The sequence below is a fragment of the Gymnoscopelus microlampas genome (assembly GCF_963454915.1).
Source record: "Gymnoscopelus microlampas genome assembly, chromosome: 4".
In the NCBI taxonomy this organism is placed as follows: Eukaryota; Metazoa; Chordata; class Actinopteri; order Myctophiformes; family Myctophidae; genus Gymnoscopelus; species Gymnoscopelus microlampas.
In genome coordinates, this window is record NC_139941.1 from 29025333 (window position 1) to 29044846 (window position 19514).

Sequence of the window (19514 nt, forward strand, 5' to 3'; positions counted from 1 at the left end):
AGTCATTTCTAAATAACTCCCCTGTGGCATGGATGCTTTCTCCCAGTGGCATTGTTTAGCGTAGTGGTTCTCAAACAGTGTGCCGTCACTGGTGTGAAATGGCGTGCCTTGGGATTTTGTGACAACCACACATTATTAATGGAATACATGCAACTATACAAGTAATGAGTTATTTTTGTATTACTTATTTTTGTATTACTTTGTGTGCACTCATATCCCAATACAGAAATAAATTCCATACCCTAAATTGTTTTATTACAAACACTTTCAACCTGCTATCTATTTTTTTATGCATGTCTTTAGGCAAATTTTTTTTTTTCATTTCATTTTTCACATCAAGACACTTGATGATGTGTCCAGTGGGACCGAAACGTAGTGTTTTGTAGATCTGCTATTTCCACTATGAATACATAGGTGACTTGAGATTTGGTGCCCATTGGTGTGACTTGGGCACAAAAGTTTTGAAAACCACTGTGATATGAGTTGATGTTGTGCAATGAGTTCTGTCCATTTGGTGTTGCTGAATTGAGGTTTGAAACCACTTTGCAACCCAACACTGTTGTTTAGACTTAGTTATTCAAAACCAGTAAAACTAAAATGTATTATCCGTCAGCTTGACTCTGTGTGTCTCTTATCCTCAGAGGACCGTTTCTGGTAGCCATGGGCAAGTCGTGGCATAAGGAGGAATTCAATTGTACCCACTGCCATACGTCCCTTGCAGACATTGGCTTTGTGGAGGAGCAAGGATCCGTCCACTGTGAAAACTGCTATGAAGAGTTCTTCGCCCCAACCTGTAGCCGCTGCCAGGCCAAGATACTGGGGGTGAGTTGGATTGTGCACAGTAAAATCCTCAGTGTTCATTTAACTCTTAGAGTGGTACATATGTAAGCACATGAACCCTACCATCCGTGCTGGACAGTTGGGACTTACAGCGGTGGCCCCTGTACTGTAAATCTGGAATGCCAGAGATGCAAGTACACTGCAGCAATCCAGAGAGTTAATTTAACAAGATAATTCACTTGGCACTTTATTTAGATACTGTAGGAGAGTGTAGAACATGTATATAGACAGGAATCCAAAGGCAGAGGGCGGGAAGACATGCAAAACATGTCCTTGCAATGTAACTCTCCAGGAGCATAATGGTCAGTGCAGTACCTGGCTGAGCCACCAGGCACCCATCTCAGAGTTAAATCAGCCACTTAAACCCTACATATTTCATTATACAAGTAAGACGCGCGAACGCTGGAAGCGAACGCAGCTCGAAAATATTGTGTATTTACGGACTCTGTGTGTGTGTGTGTGTGTGTGTGTGTGTTTGTGTTTTGACTGTAGCTGCACTCTGGCGCCCTCTGTCGGCCGCACCCAGGCAGTGCACTGCACACAGACAGACAGACAGACACACAAGCCGAGCAGACTTTCATAGTAAGCTCCACTTGGGCGGAGGCGCGCCGCCTCCTTCCTCGTTCGCAATGATATATGAAAATAGCGATCTACAAGTTCACATCGTGCTGCAATGCGACACGTGTGAGCTTGCTTCTATTTTTGAATTACTATTTTTTTGAAACAATTTTGAGAATTTAGAAAATGTTCCCAAATTAGGAATGCCAGGGTGGTTAACACTCTCGATTTTGGAGTGTGTGTTAGTAGCGACCTAGGGGCCACAGATGGAGCTTGAACCTCATGTGTCAGGAAGCAGAGATCAGCTCTGACGTTTATCCCTCACATGTTCTAACCTCCTTAGGCCTCAATCCCTTTCAACCCTCCACTTCTCACACATCTTCAATCGGCTTAGCCCTCTTTATTAACCCGTTTTCTCACTCCCTCCTTAATCCCTAATTTTCGTCCGCCAGCCGTCCCATTCCCGCACAGATCCCCTGTCCTGTCCTGTTCTCACAGTTGAACGGTGGGAAAACGGTGTGTCTCTCTTAAGCCGGGTCACGCGGCTCCAGAAAAAGCAAGCAATATGGAGGAAGGAAGAGACTGAATACTCAGATGCATGCCAAAATGATAGAATCAGTCTGCATCCTGGTGGCACAGGGCTAAAGTTCAAGCCCACCATCATTGAGAATAGGGGTCCAATGAAATCTACTGGTCGTGTTCGCAGTTGGGAAGCCGGTTGGGGATGCACTAGCGACTCCTACAGGTTGGCCTATTCAGCCGAGCGGAACTGGGGAGGACAGTGTGTTCCTCCACATGCATGCATGCATGCCCTCCCAGTGAAACTCCTCACTGTCGGGGGAAAAGTAGTGGCTGGCGATTTCATGTATCTTGTGTGCCATGTCGGAAGAGACTTGTGGTTGTCTACACACTCCCCAAGACCAAACACTGCTGACCATGTACAGTAGTCTTGGTCAGCAGTGCCAAAGACTGCATGGGAGAATTGGCATTCTCTCCAGCTCTTTAGTAAACAGAATATAGTATATTTTCAGGTAGGTGACAAAATCTAAGGCAATCAGGAGAGAGCACTGAAAATGCATTGTCTGTTTAATAAAGAGCTGGAGAGACAAGGGAGACTCCTTTTACTGAACAAACACTCTATAGCAATGAGTACTATCAGAATATATATGTAACACTTATTTTAACCAAAGTAAATCACTTACCCTACCTTTAAGTGTCTTGTTGAGAACAGGTCAGTAATGGGTCAATCAAGGTACATGTGCCCCTCCATGTTAAAAGGTTTTGTAGAGACCCCATAAGCGAAGATTACAAAAGACTCATCTACAACTTTTGCGTCCCGGACCTCACTTTGAGAACCACTGGTTTAAATAACCTGTCCCAATCAAGATGAAGCCTGAACTAGCTCCCCACTTGGATTTTTTTAATACAAAATCCCAGACAAAATCTATTCTCACCATGACCATATCGATATGTTATCGATCTAATGCCCAGCCCCATGCATACATATATGTGCACATGGGCATTGGGCATACTGTACATAAACACATACGACTGTACATAATTAAACATTTTAATTCATGTATTTGCTTATTTAAATAGGAAGTGATCAATGCCCTGAAGCAGACGTGGCATGTCTACTGCTTCCTATGTGCTTGCTGTCAGCAGCCAATCAGAAACAACACCTTTCACCTGGAGGATAGCGAACCCTACTGTGAACAAGGTGAGGATTTTACCCATTGGACATGGCCACTGTCTCAGACTAGAAAGAAAATGCTTTATCTTTAGGTGAGGCAAGCAGTGTACAAGGCTACGGCTAAGTGCGTAAAAGTGCACGCACAGTGCACACAAAAAAGTGGGTCCCTTTTTACACTCGGAATTAATCGGGATCTTACAGTGTACCTGCAATTCTGCATTGCTCAGGCACAGTACATTCCTGAGTTTGTGAAAATTGACCATTACCGCTTTTTTCCCCTTCCCCATGACAAGCATTTACACTGTGATCATATTTTATGTACTATCATTCATATTATATGAATAATAAAAATAATGAAAATGGAGATCATACTTAGTTGTTGTTAATATTTTGATCACTTTGTGTGTTCTTTGTTTTGGACAGACTTCTGTAGCTGAAATCGGAACATATCGTCCACTTAGATACACAGGAGGATACTTACCATCTGATTTAAGCTTTTAATTTGGTTTAGTTGATTCATAATTAGTTGGCTTCCTGTTGCTTTTCTTCACAGACTTCTACAATTTGTTTGGGACTGGTTGTCATGGCTGTGAGTTCCCTGTTGAGGCTGGAGACAAATTCCTGGAGGCTCTTGGCTACACCTGGCACGATACCTGCTTTGTGTGTGCTGTAAGTAATGTCTTTACAGTAGGAATGCAGTATACTGTCAGTCATAATGTTATAATCATCATACCAAAAAAGGAAAAACTGTGTGAAATGTCTAACATCTGATTCAATTTACCTTTGTATGTCTTTTAACTTTTCCAGATTTGCTGCACCACTTTGGAAGGCCAGACCTTCTTCTCTAAGAAAGACAAACCTCTCTGCAAGAAACATGCACACACACTCAAGATCTGATCCACCACTGGGTTCTTCTACACGAGGGCTTCTTAAATGTTGTTTTTTTTATGCCATAGTGCTGAATAATACCCATGCATTGTTATTGGTGTGGTGGAAAGGCCCATCAACCAGCATTTAGGCGATACACGATGAAAATTCTATGAAACTGATACTGTACATAGAAAAACCTTTTATGGAGGTGGTGGCTCCTAGTCAATGGTAAGAGAAACACTGCTGGGACCAATGCTCAGGGACCCAAGCTCATTAAAACTAAACTAAATGCATGTAGTCTTGTCATGTGAGGCCCACTAGAAACAGGCATATGACCCATAGATTAAGTAACATTTCTCCACATACCATTAGAACTCTCTAGAATCTATACCTCTATGGCCTTGTAGTTTGGATTTTCAAAGCTATTTTAATCTTTCTGTCTTTCTTTTTGTCTATATTAATCAGATCTGGACTGGGTTTCCCACAGCATGCTAACTGTCAGATCATGTTAGTTTAGTAGTCTTTAAGTTTATTGTAACCCAACTAGACTGCTAAGAGCCTGGTAATCTGTTACAATTCAGCTCTATCATCTGTATACTTTTGTTGGAATTTTACATACTGTAACATACTCATACTACACACGCACACACACACACACACACACACACACACACACACACACACACACACACACACACACACACACACACACACACACACACACACTCTGTGATGCACGCACGATGAGTCAGAGGCGAGTCAGCACACTGGCATTATGTGAGGTTATTCTTTGAGTTTTTTTCTCAAGCTGTAACCAAATCTGCAGTAACATGTGACCAACAGCTACAGTATTCAGTTCAGGTCTAGTGAATAATAAAATTGATAGTGACAGAATCACCTGTATAAAACGTTCTCACTTTTATTTTTGCATATCAAAGAAGTGTACAGTAACAGAACGTTATAAAAGGTGTTACTAATTTAAAAATACATTGCAAAACTTTCTCTGACATCTTGCGTGTGTAAAACGGCAAACATGTTGTTTGGGATGGCAATGAAAATATAATAACCCGTATTGAAGGTTTCTCAAAGTATGTTAGATGGTAGATTAGACGAGGTGTTTTCACACAGGCTGGCTAGGACGTTATAAGGGGATGTGACCTGAACGGTTGCCCAACATCAGTACTTAAAGTTGTATGTAGCTTGTATGTACTTTTTATGTTCTATTGTACAGTACTGTATGTATGTATGTATTCTATATTCTGTTCACATTTTACAAGTGTAGTTTCATTGTAGAATCAGGTTTCAAGTGGCAACATAAATCTCAGTTTTTTGGACCACGAGAGAGAGAGAGAGAGAGAGAGAGAGAGAGAGAGAGAGAGAGAGAGAGAGAGAGAGAGAGAGAGAGAGAGAGAAGCTCAACAGAGCTTGACAGAGCTTTATGATTTATATTTGATATTTATGTCAGTGATAAGTAGTAATGGCTTTTTATTTGTGATAGTGTGTTGTATATGATTGAGAAAAGTGTATATCTGGGTTAGAAGTTTGTTTTACCCCAAACTTCACAACCCACAAATCCGCCATTACCATACCATGTACTGTACTGATAAGGGGACTTTTGCTATTCATTACATGCATCTCCTACTCAGTCAAGTTACATGGGATTGACCGTACACAGTAAAAATCCTTTAGTGTTAAAGCTCAACTGTCACTTTTTTAAATTATTATATAGCATAGTATGTCCCATACAAATTATAAATTGCATTTATAAACAAAAACTCCTACCCATCCCTGACTCTGTGGACTTAGGGGTCTCACTGCTAGAGACTTGACTATTATTTGGAAGGGTATGACCCAGTGGCGGGCTTACGGGCAATTGAGCTGTGGTGAACAGGAAGTGACATCAACACCTGGGAGCCATATCAGGAAATGAAACATCTGAGAATAATGGAGAAGAGTAAGAAGAATTTGCCAACATGGTCACTTTTCCGCATGAAAGAAGTTGCCATATGGATCCGCCATGCCAATGCCCGCCACTGGTCATACCCTACCAAATAATACGGTAATGCCAGCAGCGAGTCTACAGAGTCAGGGAAGGGTATAATTTGTTGCTTATTTGTATGGGACATAATATGCTATATATGTAATAAAATGTTACACAGTGAAGCTTTAATTTAACTCTGAGAATATAAAAATGGCCCCAATTGGTTACAGGTCCATTTATGTCCGTCTGCCAAAACCAAACCTGCTAAGCTCCAAGTTAACTTTATTTTCCAGTGGGTTTATTTTATATACAAATGTAAAGGAAAGCATGTTTATGTTTATTAAAGGATCCCCATTAGAGACACATGAATGGGCCTCTAGTCTTCCTGCCTGGGGTCCTGGGGTCATATAGGAAGAAGGCTTTGCATCGCCACCTATGACACTCTGTACTCTGTTAAACTCTTTGAATTGGTTGGAGATTAAATAAATGCTCCCAAGACAAATATCTTGTGGTCTTTCCATGTTTGCTGTCTAATACAATCTTAACTTTCCAAGCTTCCTGAGTTGTTACTCGGATAAACCACATGGTTGTTTGTTCCCAACCCCTGTAGTGTGATGAAGTTGACAGGCGGTGTGAATTTTAGCAGATAGTGGCCTATGGAAGCCTGCCGGTAGAAAAGAGAGAGATGAACTAGATATGATTTGGTGATAGAGATGAGATAAGGAAGTAGCGAGAAAAAGAGTGAGAGAAAGGAGTGAGGGAGGCCTAGTCATCTAAACTTTTGGTGTGTAAAATGGCAACTTAGGTCAAAGCGGTTCCATGAACACTGAAAAGATTATTCTAGCAGCCATATCTTTGCTATTGTGTCTTTGGCCATCTCCATATTGTCCACACAGCTACTGTAACATAGCAGGCGCGCATCATGCCTATGATATGATAAGATAAGATTGGGGTGTTGCTTATTTGGATTTGAAACATGGTTTTGAATTGCTTGGGTAGTACTGCTTAACTGCTACATACCTTTAAGAGAGAGAGAGAGAGAGAGAGAGAGAGAGAGAGAGAGAGGGGGGGGTGGGGGGGAGGGGGAGAGAGAGGGAGGGAAAGAGAGAGAGAGAGAGAGAGAGAGAGGGAGCGAGGGACGGAGGGGGCAGAGAGAGAGAGGGAGGGAAAGAGAGAGAGAGAGAGAGAGAGAGAGAGAGAGAGAGAGAGAGGGAGCGAGGAACGGAGGGGGCAGAGAGAGAGAGAGAGAGAGAGAGAGAGAGAGAGAGAGCGAGAGCTGGAAGTGTAGGCGTGCGTCTGTCGATCAACTGCAACTTTGCAGGCATCTCATCATCTCATCTCGCATCCTAACGGGAATTCAGAAGAAGTGCAGAGCGCGTTTTATCATCGACACTAAAGGTGAGTTTAATAACAAAAGACCAACACTGTGGTTGGGGGGGTGAGTGGAGAGCTGTTGCAACAAAGTTTGACAGCGCATCGTTACACTTCTCTGCTGTGAAGTGTAGGGGATGGATGTCATATCTATATGTCAACAACAGAACGGCGATCGCCTGCATGCAATACAACCGCTTTTTTTCTTTTCTAGACGCCGTTTTGATACCAGCCTGTTGCACACCGATGCAATCAACGCGAACTATTCGTAGCTAGAAGAGAGATCACGTAAACCTGAGATGCAACGAAATGGCAATGGTCGAAAGTTGGCTACATTCATTTTTTGCTGCCATAATAGCTCTCCAGTTTCATATAACCTCTACCTCTGACTGCATTGTTCGTCTCGGGTTGTTCATCATAACCCACATATGTTCTTGAGTAGCCTACGTAAGTTTAGTATACTATTGATTAAATTGATATATATTTTTTAGTAAGGCTATATGAATATGCCCCCCAGATTAGTGCCTTTGATGCATAACATAACATAATAAGTGATTGATATGGATATAGGATTCTATTCTATTCTATTTGTATTTACATACCTTTATGTCTATGTAACATTCTGTATGCAACATGCAGTGTGTTAACGATGTAGGATATATGCTATTGGCTCAAACAAGTTGAATTTGCATCATGCATTCTTTTGAAATGTCTGTTCTGTTGCAAGGGTTTCTTAATGATTGTGGGCAATGATCCGACTATATACATATATGTGTGTGTGTGTGTGTGTGTGTGTGTGTGTGTGTGTGTGTGTGTGTGTGTGTGTACACACACATTCTTTACAAGTATCTCCAAGCAACACTAACTAGCAACACTTAACACTGTGCAAACTTAAAAGTACAGTATAAACATATTTGTGATTAAGATGCAAATAGCTATAGTCAGATCTGATTTGCCTCAACATATTTGCATGTTATAATGTCATGCATTATTATGTGCATTCTAGTGTCTTAAGCCAGACAACTCTTCCACAATCTTGGAATACTACAGAGTCTGTAACTCTGACTCGCAAAAGCAGTGTCATCTATTTGTCATTTCTGTTAAAAAAAAAATGTTGAAAATATCTTAAAAATATATTTTAGAATTTCCATTTCTGATAGGACGCAAACTAGATGGGGTTTGGCTAATTTGGTTTCCAGTACGAGGTGGGACATCCGCTTTAATTACTCTAAGCATTTTTCAGCACTTCCTATTCCCATCTCAGCCAATCCTTAGTTTCCTGAGTTTACTTGCAATGCCAGTTCAGCATAGACTGTGATCAACTCACTTCAGAGTTTTCTGATCCGGTACAGAGAGAATCAACGGATATGGATATATGGATGGTCTGTCCCAAAAATAATTCCCTCGGAAATCGTCATAGTGGTAGGGCTACACATAAACCTGTCAAATCTTATGAATCCGGCAGGTTTCCTCAAGTACTTCTTGGGATACTTCGGTACACAAATCAGTACACATTAACTCTGGAGTCATACATTTTGCGGTAGGGGCCTATTTAACAAAAAAAAAAGTCATTATTGTGGCATCCAATCCACCCCAAATTTAAATCACACATTGACCGGCCTCTAAACAATGCACAGCCAACAGCAATTTAACTTACACCTATAGGGAGTGCCACAAATGCCACAAACTTCACTGTTTGGTGCAGAAACATGATTTATTTTCACCAAAATAAGTACAAATGATTTTGTGAGTCATGTGACAATGACGTAAAACAGTGTTTTCATATTCATTACTGTTTGCCCATAATTGGCTTAAAAGATTAGTCGGATGGGCCTACATCACAACATCCATTCAATCACAAATTGGAATTGCATGTTAGGGGCTTCTATAGAGCACACATCCAAAAGCAAAATTCAAAAGGTTGCACTGTATGTCATAGAAATGTTATCCCTGCCTGTTGCAACCCACAGATTACACAGCCCTAGCGAGGGAACCCAGGCTGGCGGATATACGGGCTCCACGGAGCGCCCTTTACTAGCTCTAACTGGTAGCAATTGGCGAGACAAGGCTACTTGATTCTGCATTTATGTGAGAGAACAATAGTATTGCGGCTTCCCAACAGGATACAGATATTTGTGTTTGCATTTTAGAATAGGCGTGGTCCAGGCCGCATCAAGCTCATCAGTTTAGAATGAAAACCAGGCTTTCCACACGTGAGGTGGCGCTTGCGCTGATTGGTCAGCCGCTGACCCTATAACCCCACTGATTGGTCAGGTGAGATAGAGACAGGTACAGCTGCTGGCCTATTACTGCAAGCCTGTCACCCTCTTTGTGCTTTTATATTAACCAAGAAAAATGAAACCATGACTGTATCATTATTTTTTTAGGAGAAAATCCTTGTACATTGCATAACAAAATCTACTTTATATCACTTAAATAAAGACTAGCTCATCTCCTACAGTAAATGTTTCTTGGGCCTGTTTATTGCGTAATCTCACATTAAATTAAGACAATACCAAATTGATATACCAACCCAGGGACCCAGATGTGAGACAACATTTTGTCAGCTTATGTACTGAGCTGAACACATTGAAGTAGCTCTGTTCCAGACTTTTCTATATGAGAAAATTATTGTATTTCGTGGCAATGTCATACCTTGATTGTTTAGACTAGGTGAAGTGAGCCTACTGCTTCAGGGACATAATAGGGGGTAAGAAAAAGAAAGAATTTAAATCAACCTTCTCATAGCCTCCAGCATAGACTTACTCAGCCTAGCCATACTACACCGCATATAGCCCACTAACACACACACACACACACACACACACACACACACACACACACACACACACACACACACACACACACACACACACACACACACACACACACACACACACTTTAACTCCCCCTCTGTGTCCAGTAACTAGGTCCAGGTGTTTGTCAGTGTGGGTTATGACAAGAGTATATCTGGGTTTGTGCGTGTGTACTGTATGTCTGCATGCATGCTCATGTGTGTGTGTGTGTGTGTGTGTGTGTGTGTGTGTGTGTGTGTGTGTGTGTGTGTGTGTGTGTGTGTGTGTGTGTGTGTGTGTGTGTGTGTGTGTGTGTGTGTGTGTGTGTGTGTGTGTGTGTGTGTGTGTTTGTGTGTGTGTCCAGATGGCATAATACTGTAGGTCCAAATCTTACCTCACCTCATGTGAGCTGTTCGGTTGCAGTATCACCATGGGACCTTGCAGGAAAACACTCAGCAAATATGAATGAGTGAAGTAGAAGACCAGATGTGTGTGTGTGTGTGTGTGTGTGTGTGTGTGTGTGTGTGTGTGTGTGTGTGTGTGTGTGTGTGTGTGTGTGTGTGTGTGTGTGTGTGTGTGTGTGTGTGTGTGTGTGTGTGTGTGTGTGTGTGTGCGCGCACACATGTGTACGCTCAACAGAGAGAGTGTTTCTTTTATATTCTTGTCCATGCATGTGCTTTCGTAGAATTTCAATAAGTGCACACGGGTTGTCTTTCTAGTTGTAGCCGAGGCCTTATTTGGAACAGCAATTGTATTTGGGTCAACACATCACAAATCTGTGTAGCACGCCACATACTCAATTGGCTGTGTAATTGAGTTTAGGGTAGCAGCTGTAAGCAGAACTCTTCCCCCCACTCTCTGGCTGTTTGCGTATGTGCATGCATGCATGTTTGCATGCATGTGTATGTCAGCGTGTGTGTGTGAAAAGAGCAATTGAGACACTTTACGTCATCAGATGCCGGCCGCGTGATGATTTTGTGTGACTGCTGGAAATGCCGATCACATTGAAGGAACACAAAACTACAAGCCAAGAATAGCAAATCTGGTCAAAGCAGTTTCTGTAGTATGGAAAAGTGTGGAAGGCAGAGGAGTGCAAGAGACAGAAAAGGAGTGTAGGGGTTGAAATAGATGGGTGAAATATTACCAAAGAGCAAGGAAGAATATTCCAAAAACAATTTGTCTCTGTGAACTGGAGGAGTGCAAGCTACTGTTGCCTTCTCTAATGTCCAATTTCCTGCAGCTGAACGATCGAGATGATAACGTTAAAGATAAAGCCCCGTGCCTGAGGGCTGATTTCTTCTCAAAGATCTCTGTCTCCTTCTCATTACACTGTCAGTGTGATTGATAGAATTCTGCCGGCATTTCTGTTCAAACTCAGACAGAACTGTAACTAAAACGTGTCATTGTTTGTGTTGTAGAACTTTGTGAGGGGCAGTTAAAAGGCTATTAATACCCATCACACACCCTAGCTGAAACCCTAGCCTTGGACCAAGGCTTTTTTTTAACAGATTTTTGTATATCTCTGTCAGTCTTAGACGTCCGTGTTTAAAGGTATAGTAAGTAACTTTGTCCTGTGTTAATGTTTACATAAAGAAAACAATATATAGTATTTCCCTCTATACCAGTCATCACCCACTGGCTTTTGCGCTAGTTCTGTGCATCTGTGGCCGCTGACATACAGTAGGCTGTTACAGTGCATATGGTTTGTCATCCGATTGTGTGACCTGCCTACCTATGCATTGTGGGACACGACACATATTGGATAGGTAACCAAATGTAAACCGCTTTTGACAAATCACACACACACACACACACACACACACACACACACACACACACACAGTCCGACATAGGCTAGTAATAGTAAGAGAGCCAGGTAGTGGGTTGACTGTTTGTTTTTTGTCAGAACAGCGTGACTGTCCATGTCCACGCATGCGCTGTGTAACTGGAAGAATATGACATATTCGTCGGCGCACTAATAAGGATTGCGCATTAAGTATTGTGCAATAATGTGGTTTCATACAAGTACAAAGTGTACAGTAAATATGAAAGTTGCAAACATCAAATGTAGTGCATTGGATTTCCCATGGCATGCATTATAGTATGTGTGTATAGTGTGTGGAGGCACTTGCATTATGGTGTGCTAGAAGAAGGCAAAAGATAAACGACATACGCCTTCTTTGTTAGTGGTGGCGCAGTCGGTAGCGCTGTCGCCTCACAGCTAGAAGGTCCTGGGTTCGATTCCCGCCAGGGACGCTGTGGGCGCTGGGGGCGTGTTCTCTCCTCCACGTCATCGGCGCCCATACCCTAGGTGGGGTTGGCGAAAGGGCCTACTCTGTGTGGAGTTTGCATGTTCTCCCCGTGTCTCCTAGGGTAGTTAATACCCTCACAAAAACATGTAGTAATCCTGGTCACTATACTGCCTCCCCCTGGCCAGCCGGGGCGCCTGATGGAGGAGAAGGGAACTGGTTGGAATAACGTGTTCCTTCCACGCGCTATGTCCAACCAGGGAAACTCCCCCCTGTCGGGTGATAAGAAGCGGCCTGCTTGCTCCTCATGCATTGACGGAGGCATGAGCTTCAGCTTGGGCTCTCCCTAGGCTGGCAGAGGGTAGGTAGTGCCCAGGATTACATAGGCAATTGGCACTGGGTGAAAAAATGTGGGTTACAAAATCGTGGGATAAAAATTATAGGAAAAAAACATCAGATCATGTGCTCTGCTCCTCTCAACACTAAACTAAAACAGCTTTTGCTTGTTTTAATTTGAAGTCATTAAGCCACATTAATTCCCATTCATCTCTCACCCAGAGATGTCCCGTTTTGGTAGATCTCTCTCGCTTGTCATTCCTATTGTTACGACCCCCTGTCTAGGGTAGGGGAGGTGACATAATAATGGAGGACAAAGTCGCTTTCAAAAATGAATTGTTTTTATTTCCTTTTTTTATGCAGAGATTTCAAACTCTTTTTGTCTTTTTTTCACCAGTGCCAAAGAACTTCAGGGTGCCGGTTTACATTTGTAAAAAGGCTGCCTAATAAAGAAAATTACCCCTAACCTAAACCTAACAAAAGAAAAATATACATTTACTAAACTTACTTACCTAACTAAAGAATATACAAAAACAAAGTGGTTTAACCAACAAAAAGACCAAACACCCCTACAAGGCGAGTGAATAACTAAATACAAGAAATAATGGAAATGGACAAATAGTTACAAGATAATGCTTAACTCAAAATAATACTGGGCAAAAAGCAACAAGTTTAACTATAATTAACTTATAGATTAAACTAAGAAAACTGAAAAGTATAACTGAAGGGCAAACAAAAGTAGCTAAAGAACAAACAAAATAACTGATTGAATCAAAAGTCACTGATGGACAAATGAACAAACAGAAGGCAAAGAAACAGAAACAAAACAAAACAGAACAGATCAGACCAGGCTACATGGGTTCGGGGAGACAGAGGGATTGAATCTCTGCAGCTCTTTCAAGTGAGAGCAACCAGTCCCCATGACAGACAGAGCAGAATGAGCTTTTGTAGGTGAGCTTCAGAGAACAGCCAGCCCTGGCTAGGGCGGAGACAAAGGGGCGACGAATGGGAGCAGGAGAACAGGGCCAGAGGCTGGACCTGTCAATCTGGACAGCTGGAAGGCAATCACTCACTCACTCATACCAGCACCACACCCAGACTCAGACTCACAGCTTCCACCACCACTCATGACCTTATATGGAACACAGAAAGACAACAATATAACACAAGCCACACATAGCACAGACATATAACCAAAATATAACCACACATAATATAACCATACGGCTAGGGCCGTAACACCCCCCCCCTTAAAGAAAACCTCCCCCCCCAAAAAGAAGTTTCTTAAGCTGGGGCATAAACACGAGAAAGGGCATCTGCCAAGACATTATCAACTCCTTTCTTGTGACGAATCTCTAAGTTGAAATCCTGTACCAGTAATGACCATCGCATGAGCCTTTGATTCGAATTTTTCATCTGTCTCAGAAAAACCAAAGGGTTATGATCAGTATAAACAACTACAGGCAATGGGCTAGATCCCACGTAAACCTCAAAAAATTGCAGAGCAAGCAATAAAGAGAGAGCCTCTTTCTCAATAGTACTGTAATTACTCTGAGGTGCATTAAATTTCTTTGAGAAATAACAGTTTGGATGGTCAATACCTACGTCATCCTCCTGCAGCAGTACTGCTCCGGCTCCACTTCCACTCGCATCCACCTCCAACTTAAAAGGCATTTTGAAGTTTGGGGCAGCCAGGACAGGAGTGCTGCAAAGAAGAGCCTTACAGGACTCAAAAGCATGCTGGCAAGCAGGCGACCAAACATAAGGCTTTTTCACACTGGTCAAACTAGTAAGGGGAATAACTACATCAGCGAAATTTTTACAGAAGGCACGATAGTAGCTCGACATTCCTAGAAAACGGCGGAGACTACGGCGTGACGTAGGTACAGGGTAGTCCACTATGGCCTTGACCTTGGCATCAATGGCCCGAACTTGACCCTGACCTACCTCTTTTCCCAAATACGTAACGGTGGCACGACCAAATTCACACTTTGACAAATTTAGAGTCAGATTAGCGCCCGCCAACCTGCCGAAGATTAAACCAAGAGTGTGCATGTGCTCAGGCCACGTATCAGAAAAAGCAACAACATCATCGAGGTACACCTCACAATTTTCCACCCCAGCTAACACATTGTGCATAAGCCGTTGGAACGTAGCAGGTGCATTACGGAGTCCGAATGGCATCACAGTATACTGATAGAGACCATCGGGGGTAACAAAGGCAGAGATATCTGAAGCACGAGCAGTTAAAGGGACCTGCCAGTACCCTTTAAGTAAATCAAGTTTTGTAACAAATTTAGCAGCACCAACACGGTCTACACAGTCCTCCATGCGAGGCAGAGGATACGAATCAGGTTTGGTAACATTATTTACCTTTCTGTAATCTGTGCAGAAGCGTTGACTGCCGTCAGATTTTGGCACGAGCAGACAAGGCGAACTCCATGCGCTAGAGCTGGGAATGGCAAAGCCATTATCTAGCAAATACTCAACCTCCTTCTTAAACAATGAGCGTTTAGTAGGATTTACGCGATAAGCATGTTGTTTAATGGGAGGATTCACACCTACTTCCACATCATGTGATAGGACAGTAGTGCGGGAAGGTATGTCTGAAAATAAAATGGGGTTATTTTCAATCAAACTAACTACGTCTGCTTGAGCCACAGAATCCAAGTGCTGCAAATAATCAGGCAGATTTTTCAGAATTTCAGAATTTTGCATCCGAGAGCCAGCCGAGCTCTTTGAACGCAAGCCATCACTCTCTGGGGAATATAGAGAAGGCACGACGGACACTACTGAGGCTACCGGGGTGGGTAGAACTGAAGGCGCAACACTCTCAGAACGATCAAAATAGGGTTTGAGCATATTAACATGGCACACTCTGGTTTTACTCCGGCGGTCTGGGGTCGCAACTACATAATCAGTATCACTAAGTTTTTTTTCTATGACATATGGGCCACAGAATTTAGCCTGAAGGGCCGAAGTGAGAAACGGGAGCAACATTAGCACCCTATCACCCACATTAAACTGGCGTGTCACCGATTTGCGATCAAAATGTTTTTTCATTTTCCCCTGGGACGCAGTCAATGCGCTGCGTGCGAGGTTACAGGCATTGTGCAGGCGGTCTCTGAATTTAGCTACATAATCCAACACATTTGAGGATGGAACAGTGGATTTCAATAGCAAGCGATCACGGAGCACCCGGAGAGGACCACGCACACTGTGCCCGAACACCAGCTCAGAAGGGCTAAAACCAAGTGACTCTTGTACACTTTCCCGCACGGCCATGAGCAGAAAAGGTAACCCCTCATCCCACGACTTGCCCGTCTCAGAACAGTACTTTTTCATCATTGACTTGAGCGTTTGATGGAACCGCTCAAGAGCGCCCTGAGATTCAGGATGATAAGCACTAGACTGTATGTGTTTAATGGACAAGGACGCGACAACCTGCGCGAAAACTTTAGAGGTGAGATTTGTTCCCCTGTCCGATTGAATGGACTTGGGTAAACCAAAAATAGAGAAAAAATTAACCAGAGCTTTTATTACAGTTTTGGCCTTTAATGTGCGCAATGGAATCGCCTCCGGATACCGAGTGGCAGCACACATTAAAGTCAACAAATACTGATGACCTGACTTCGTTTTGGGAAGTGGGCCAACACAGTCAATAATGATATGTTCGAAGGGCTCTCCCATCACCGGAATAGGTAATAAAGGAGCAGGAGGAATAACCTGGTTAGGCTTCCCCATCATTTGGCAAACATGACACGAACGGCAAAAATTTGACACATCAGATTTAAGCCCTGGCCAATAAAAATAACGCAAAATGCGGTGATACGTTTTACGAATACCTAAATGACCAGCCAAATTGTCATGTGCGAGACTAAGGACTTGAGAACGAAAAGGTTCAGGTACAACAACCTGCTGAACGGAGTTCCACCCGAGGTTGCCAGCGCCGGGCGGGAACCAATTGCGCAACAAAATGCCATCCACTACACTGTACGCACTCTGCGCATCCTGCGCATGAGCGGCCCCCCAGCAAACAGCGAGGGATGGGTCATCTTGCTGTGCCGAAACGAACGTGTCTTTATCGACATCAAACACAAATTCAGTCTTTATTGGCATCACATCAACCATCTTCTGCTTAACCATGGCGGCAGGAAGATTCACTGGTTGCTCAGAACACATAAAAGTGTCCTTCAAACTAATGTTCTCATCACAGCCCTTCCTTGCCTGTGCACGGGTCACAGCGCAGGCAGGGAACAATACCGAGGTGCCCATAGACTGATCCAAATCGATCACAGGATTCTCGACAATTTCCGGCGTTGGGAAAACTTTCTCCCCTGCCAAGTCATTGCCGAGAATTAACGAAACGCCGCCGACTGGTAACTGAGCGCGAGTACCCACCTGCACAAAACCGGAGACCAGGGGCGAACGCAAAAACACAGAGTGCAACGGAGCGCGTAATGAATTCATCTCCACCCCCAACAATAGAGCATCAGATCCACAAAAGGAATTATTCGAGAAAGTGAACACATCATTTAACATGAGAGATTGTGACGCTCCCGTATCACGCAGGATTGTGATCGGTACCTGATCTTTATCCTGACCTGACAGGGACACTGAACCTTTCAAAAGGAAGGGTCCAAAACATTCCTCCATTTCATCTGACACAGGCGCCCCTGTGTCAGAGGAAAGTGGAGGAGGAATGGACCGAATGAACCCAACTGCTTTTGATTTTTTTGGACTCTAAGTTTCTTTTCGTTGTAGAGTGGGACATGCCGAAATGAGGTGACCCTTTTCATGACAATAGAAACAATCACGAGTCTCTGAACCAGAGACAACATTAGAACCAGAACGAGGCGGGCTTTTTGACACAGAAAACTTTCGATTCCCCCCCACTCTGCCGCCCATGGGATTGCGGCGTGCAGAGGGAGCAGAAAACACAGATCGGTGTGTCAAAATGAACTCATCGGCACACACCGCAGCTTTAACCACATTATCCACTTTCTGCTCGTTTAAGTAGACAACTATACGCTCAGGTAGACAGGATTTAAATTCCTCTAATAATACCAAATCACGAAGCTGGTGAATAGTCAATACCTTGTTTGCAGTGCACCATTTGTCAAATAAGACACTTTTCTCCCTGGAAAATTCTACATAAGTCTGGTTGGCAGTTTTCTCACAGGACCTGAACCTTTGGCGGTACGCCTCCGGCACTAACTCATATGCCCTTAGTATGGTTTCTTTTACCACCTCATATTTGCGGCTCTCCTCAACAGTTAAGGCTGCACACACATCCCGAGCTTTTCCCACTAATTTGCACTGCAGTAATAAACTCCACATGTTCTTTGGCCACTTCACCGTGGTTGCAATGCGTTCAAAAGTGTCAAAGTACGAATCGAGTTCTGTCTCTTTAAAGTGCGGTACCAAAGGAATATGCTTACTGATGTTGAAATCCTGAGAGCATCCCGAAATCCTGGGCTGGGGGGCAGGTGACCTGTCGAGCTCTGCGGCCCTGATGCGGAGTTGCATCAGCTCAACCTCCTTGGTTTTTGTTGCGAGTTCCACCTCTCGGAGGCGGAGGGCCAGCCCTAGACTATGTGAGTCCCCCCCAGCATTGGTACGAGCTATAAGCGGATCTATCTCTGAGTCCTGAGGTGAGACACTAGCCTCTCCTTCCTCAAGCTCAGTGAGCGCAGGGGAGCCTGTGTCAGCAGTCGCCTCCACATTCTCACCCGAACGCCCAGCCATATTCTCCGCCAGCCCGATGCTTACACGCTCTATGATCCCTTTTTCAGTAAGTTTTTCCTCTATATGAGACCTTAGTTCGGCCTTATTGGCACCCGATGGGACAGAAATTTTGAAGACTTTAGCAATCAAATTTAACTCAATTTTAGTGCATTTATCTAATTTGTCTAGAGTGGGAGAAGTTGGGAAAGTTAATGCAACCTCATCTGGTTCTACCGCGGACATTACAATTAATCAACTACTCTACCTAACCTGCCAACCAAAACAGACAACTGGAGCAAAGTTTTGACTACTCACCAGATCGAACGAAACCCAGAAGAACCTAACCAAACCCATGCAACCTGTTAAACGAACGAATTAAACCAAATTCAAATAATCCTCAAAAAAGGAATAAGTTTCAGGGGTAAACTTTTGAACCAAGCCGAGTCCCCAAATTATGTTATAATTTGGATCGATATTTTTTTATAATTTGGAACGGACGAGCCCCCAAATTATGTTACGACCCCCTGTCTAGGGTAGGGGAGGTGACATAATAATGGAGGACAAAGTCGCTTTCAAAAATGAATTGTTTTTATTTCCTTTTTTTATGCAGAGATTTCAAACTCTTTTTGTCTTTTTTTCACCAGTGCCAAAGAACTTCAGGGTGCCGGTTTACATTTGTAAAAAGGCTGCCTAATAAAGAAAATTACCCCTAACCTAAACCTAACAAAAGAAAAATATACATTTACTAAACTTACTTACCTAACTAAAGAATATACAAAAACAAAGTGGTTTAACCAACAAAAAGACCAAACACCCCTACAAGGCGAGTGAATAACTAAATACAAGAAATAATGGAAATGGACAAATAGTTACAAGATAATGCTTAACTCAAAATAATACTGGGCAAAAAGCAACAAGTTTAACTATAATTAACTTATAGATTAAACTAAGAAAACTGAAAAGTATAACTGAAGGGCAAACAAAAGTAGCTAAAGAACAAACAAAATAACTGATTGAATCAAAAGTCACTGATGGACAAATGAACAAACAGAAGGCAAAGAAACAGAAACAAAACAAAACAGAACAGATCAGAC

General features: G+C 42.9%; 1 protein-coding gene across 1 annotated transcript in view; it reads left to right on the forward strand.

Annotated features, from left to right (window-relative positions):
- The window catches only part of pdlim5a (PDZ and LIM domain 5a), an 87276-nt gene extending 81270 nt beyond the window's left edge, over positions 1-6006 (forward strand). Inside the window, exons 10-13 of the mRNA XM_084056274.1 lie at positions 642-822; positions 2998-3118; positions 3645-3760; positions 3899-6006. Of these exons, the coding sequence (XP_083912400.1) occupies positions 642-822; positions 2998-3118; positions 3645-3760; positions 3899-3988 (508 nt within the window). The 3' untranslated portion in view covers positions 3989-6006. The remainder of the gene's footprint in view (positions 1-641; positions 823-2997; positions 3119-3644; positions 3761-3898) is intronic.
- Positions 6007-19514: the final 13508 nt, after the last annotated feature.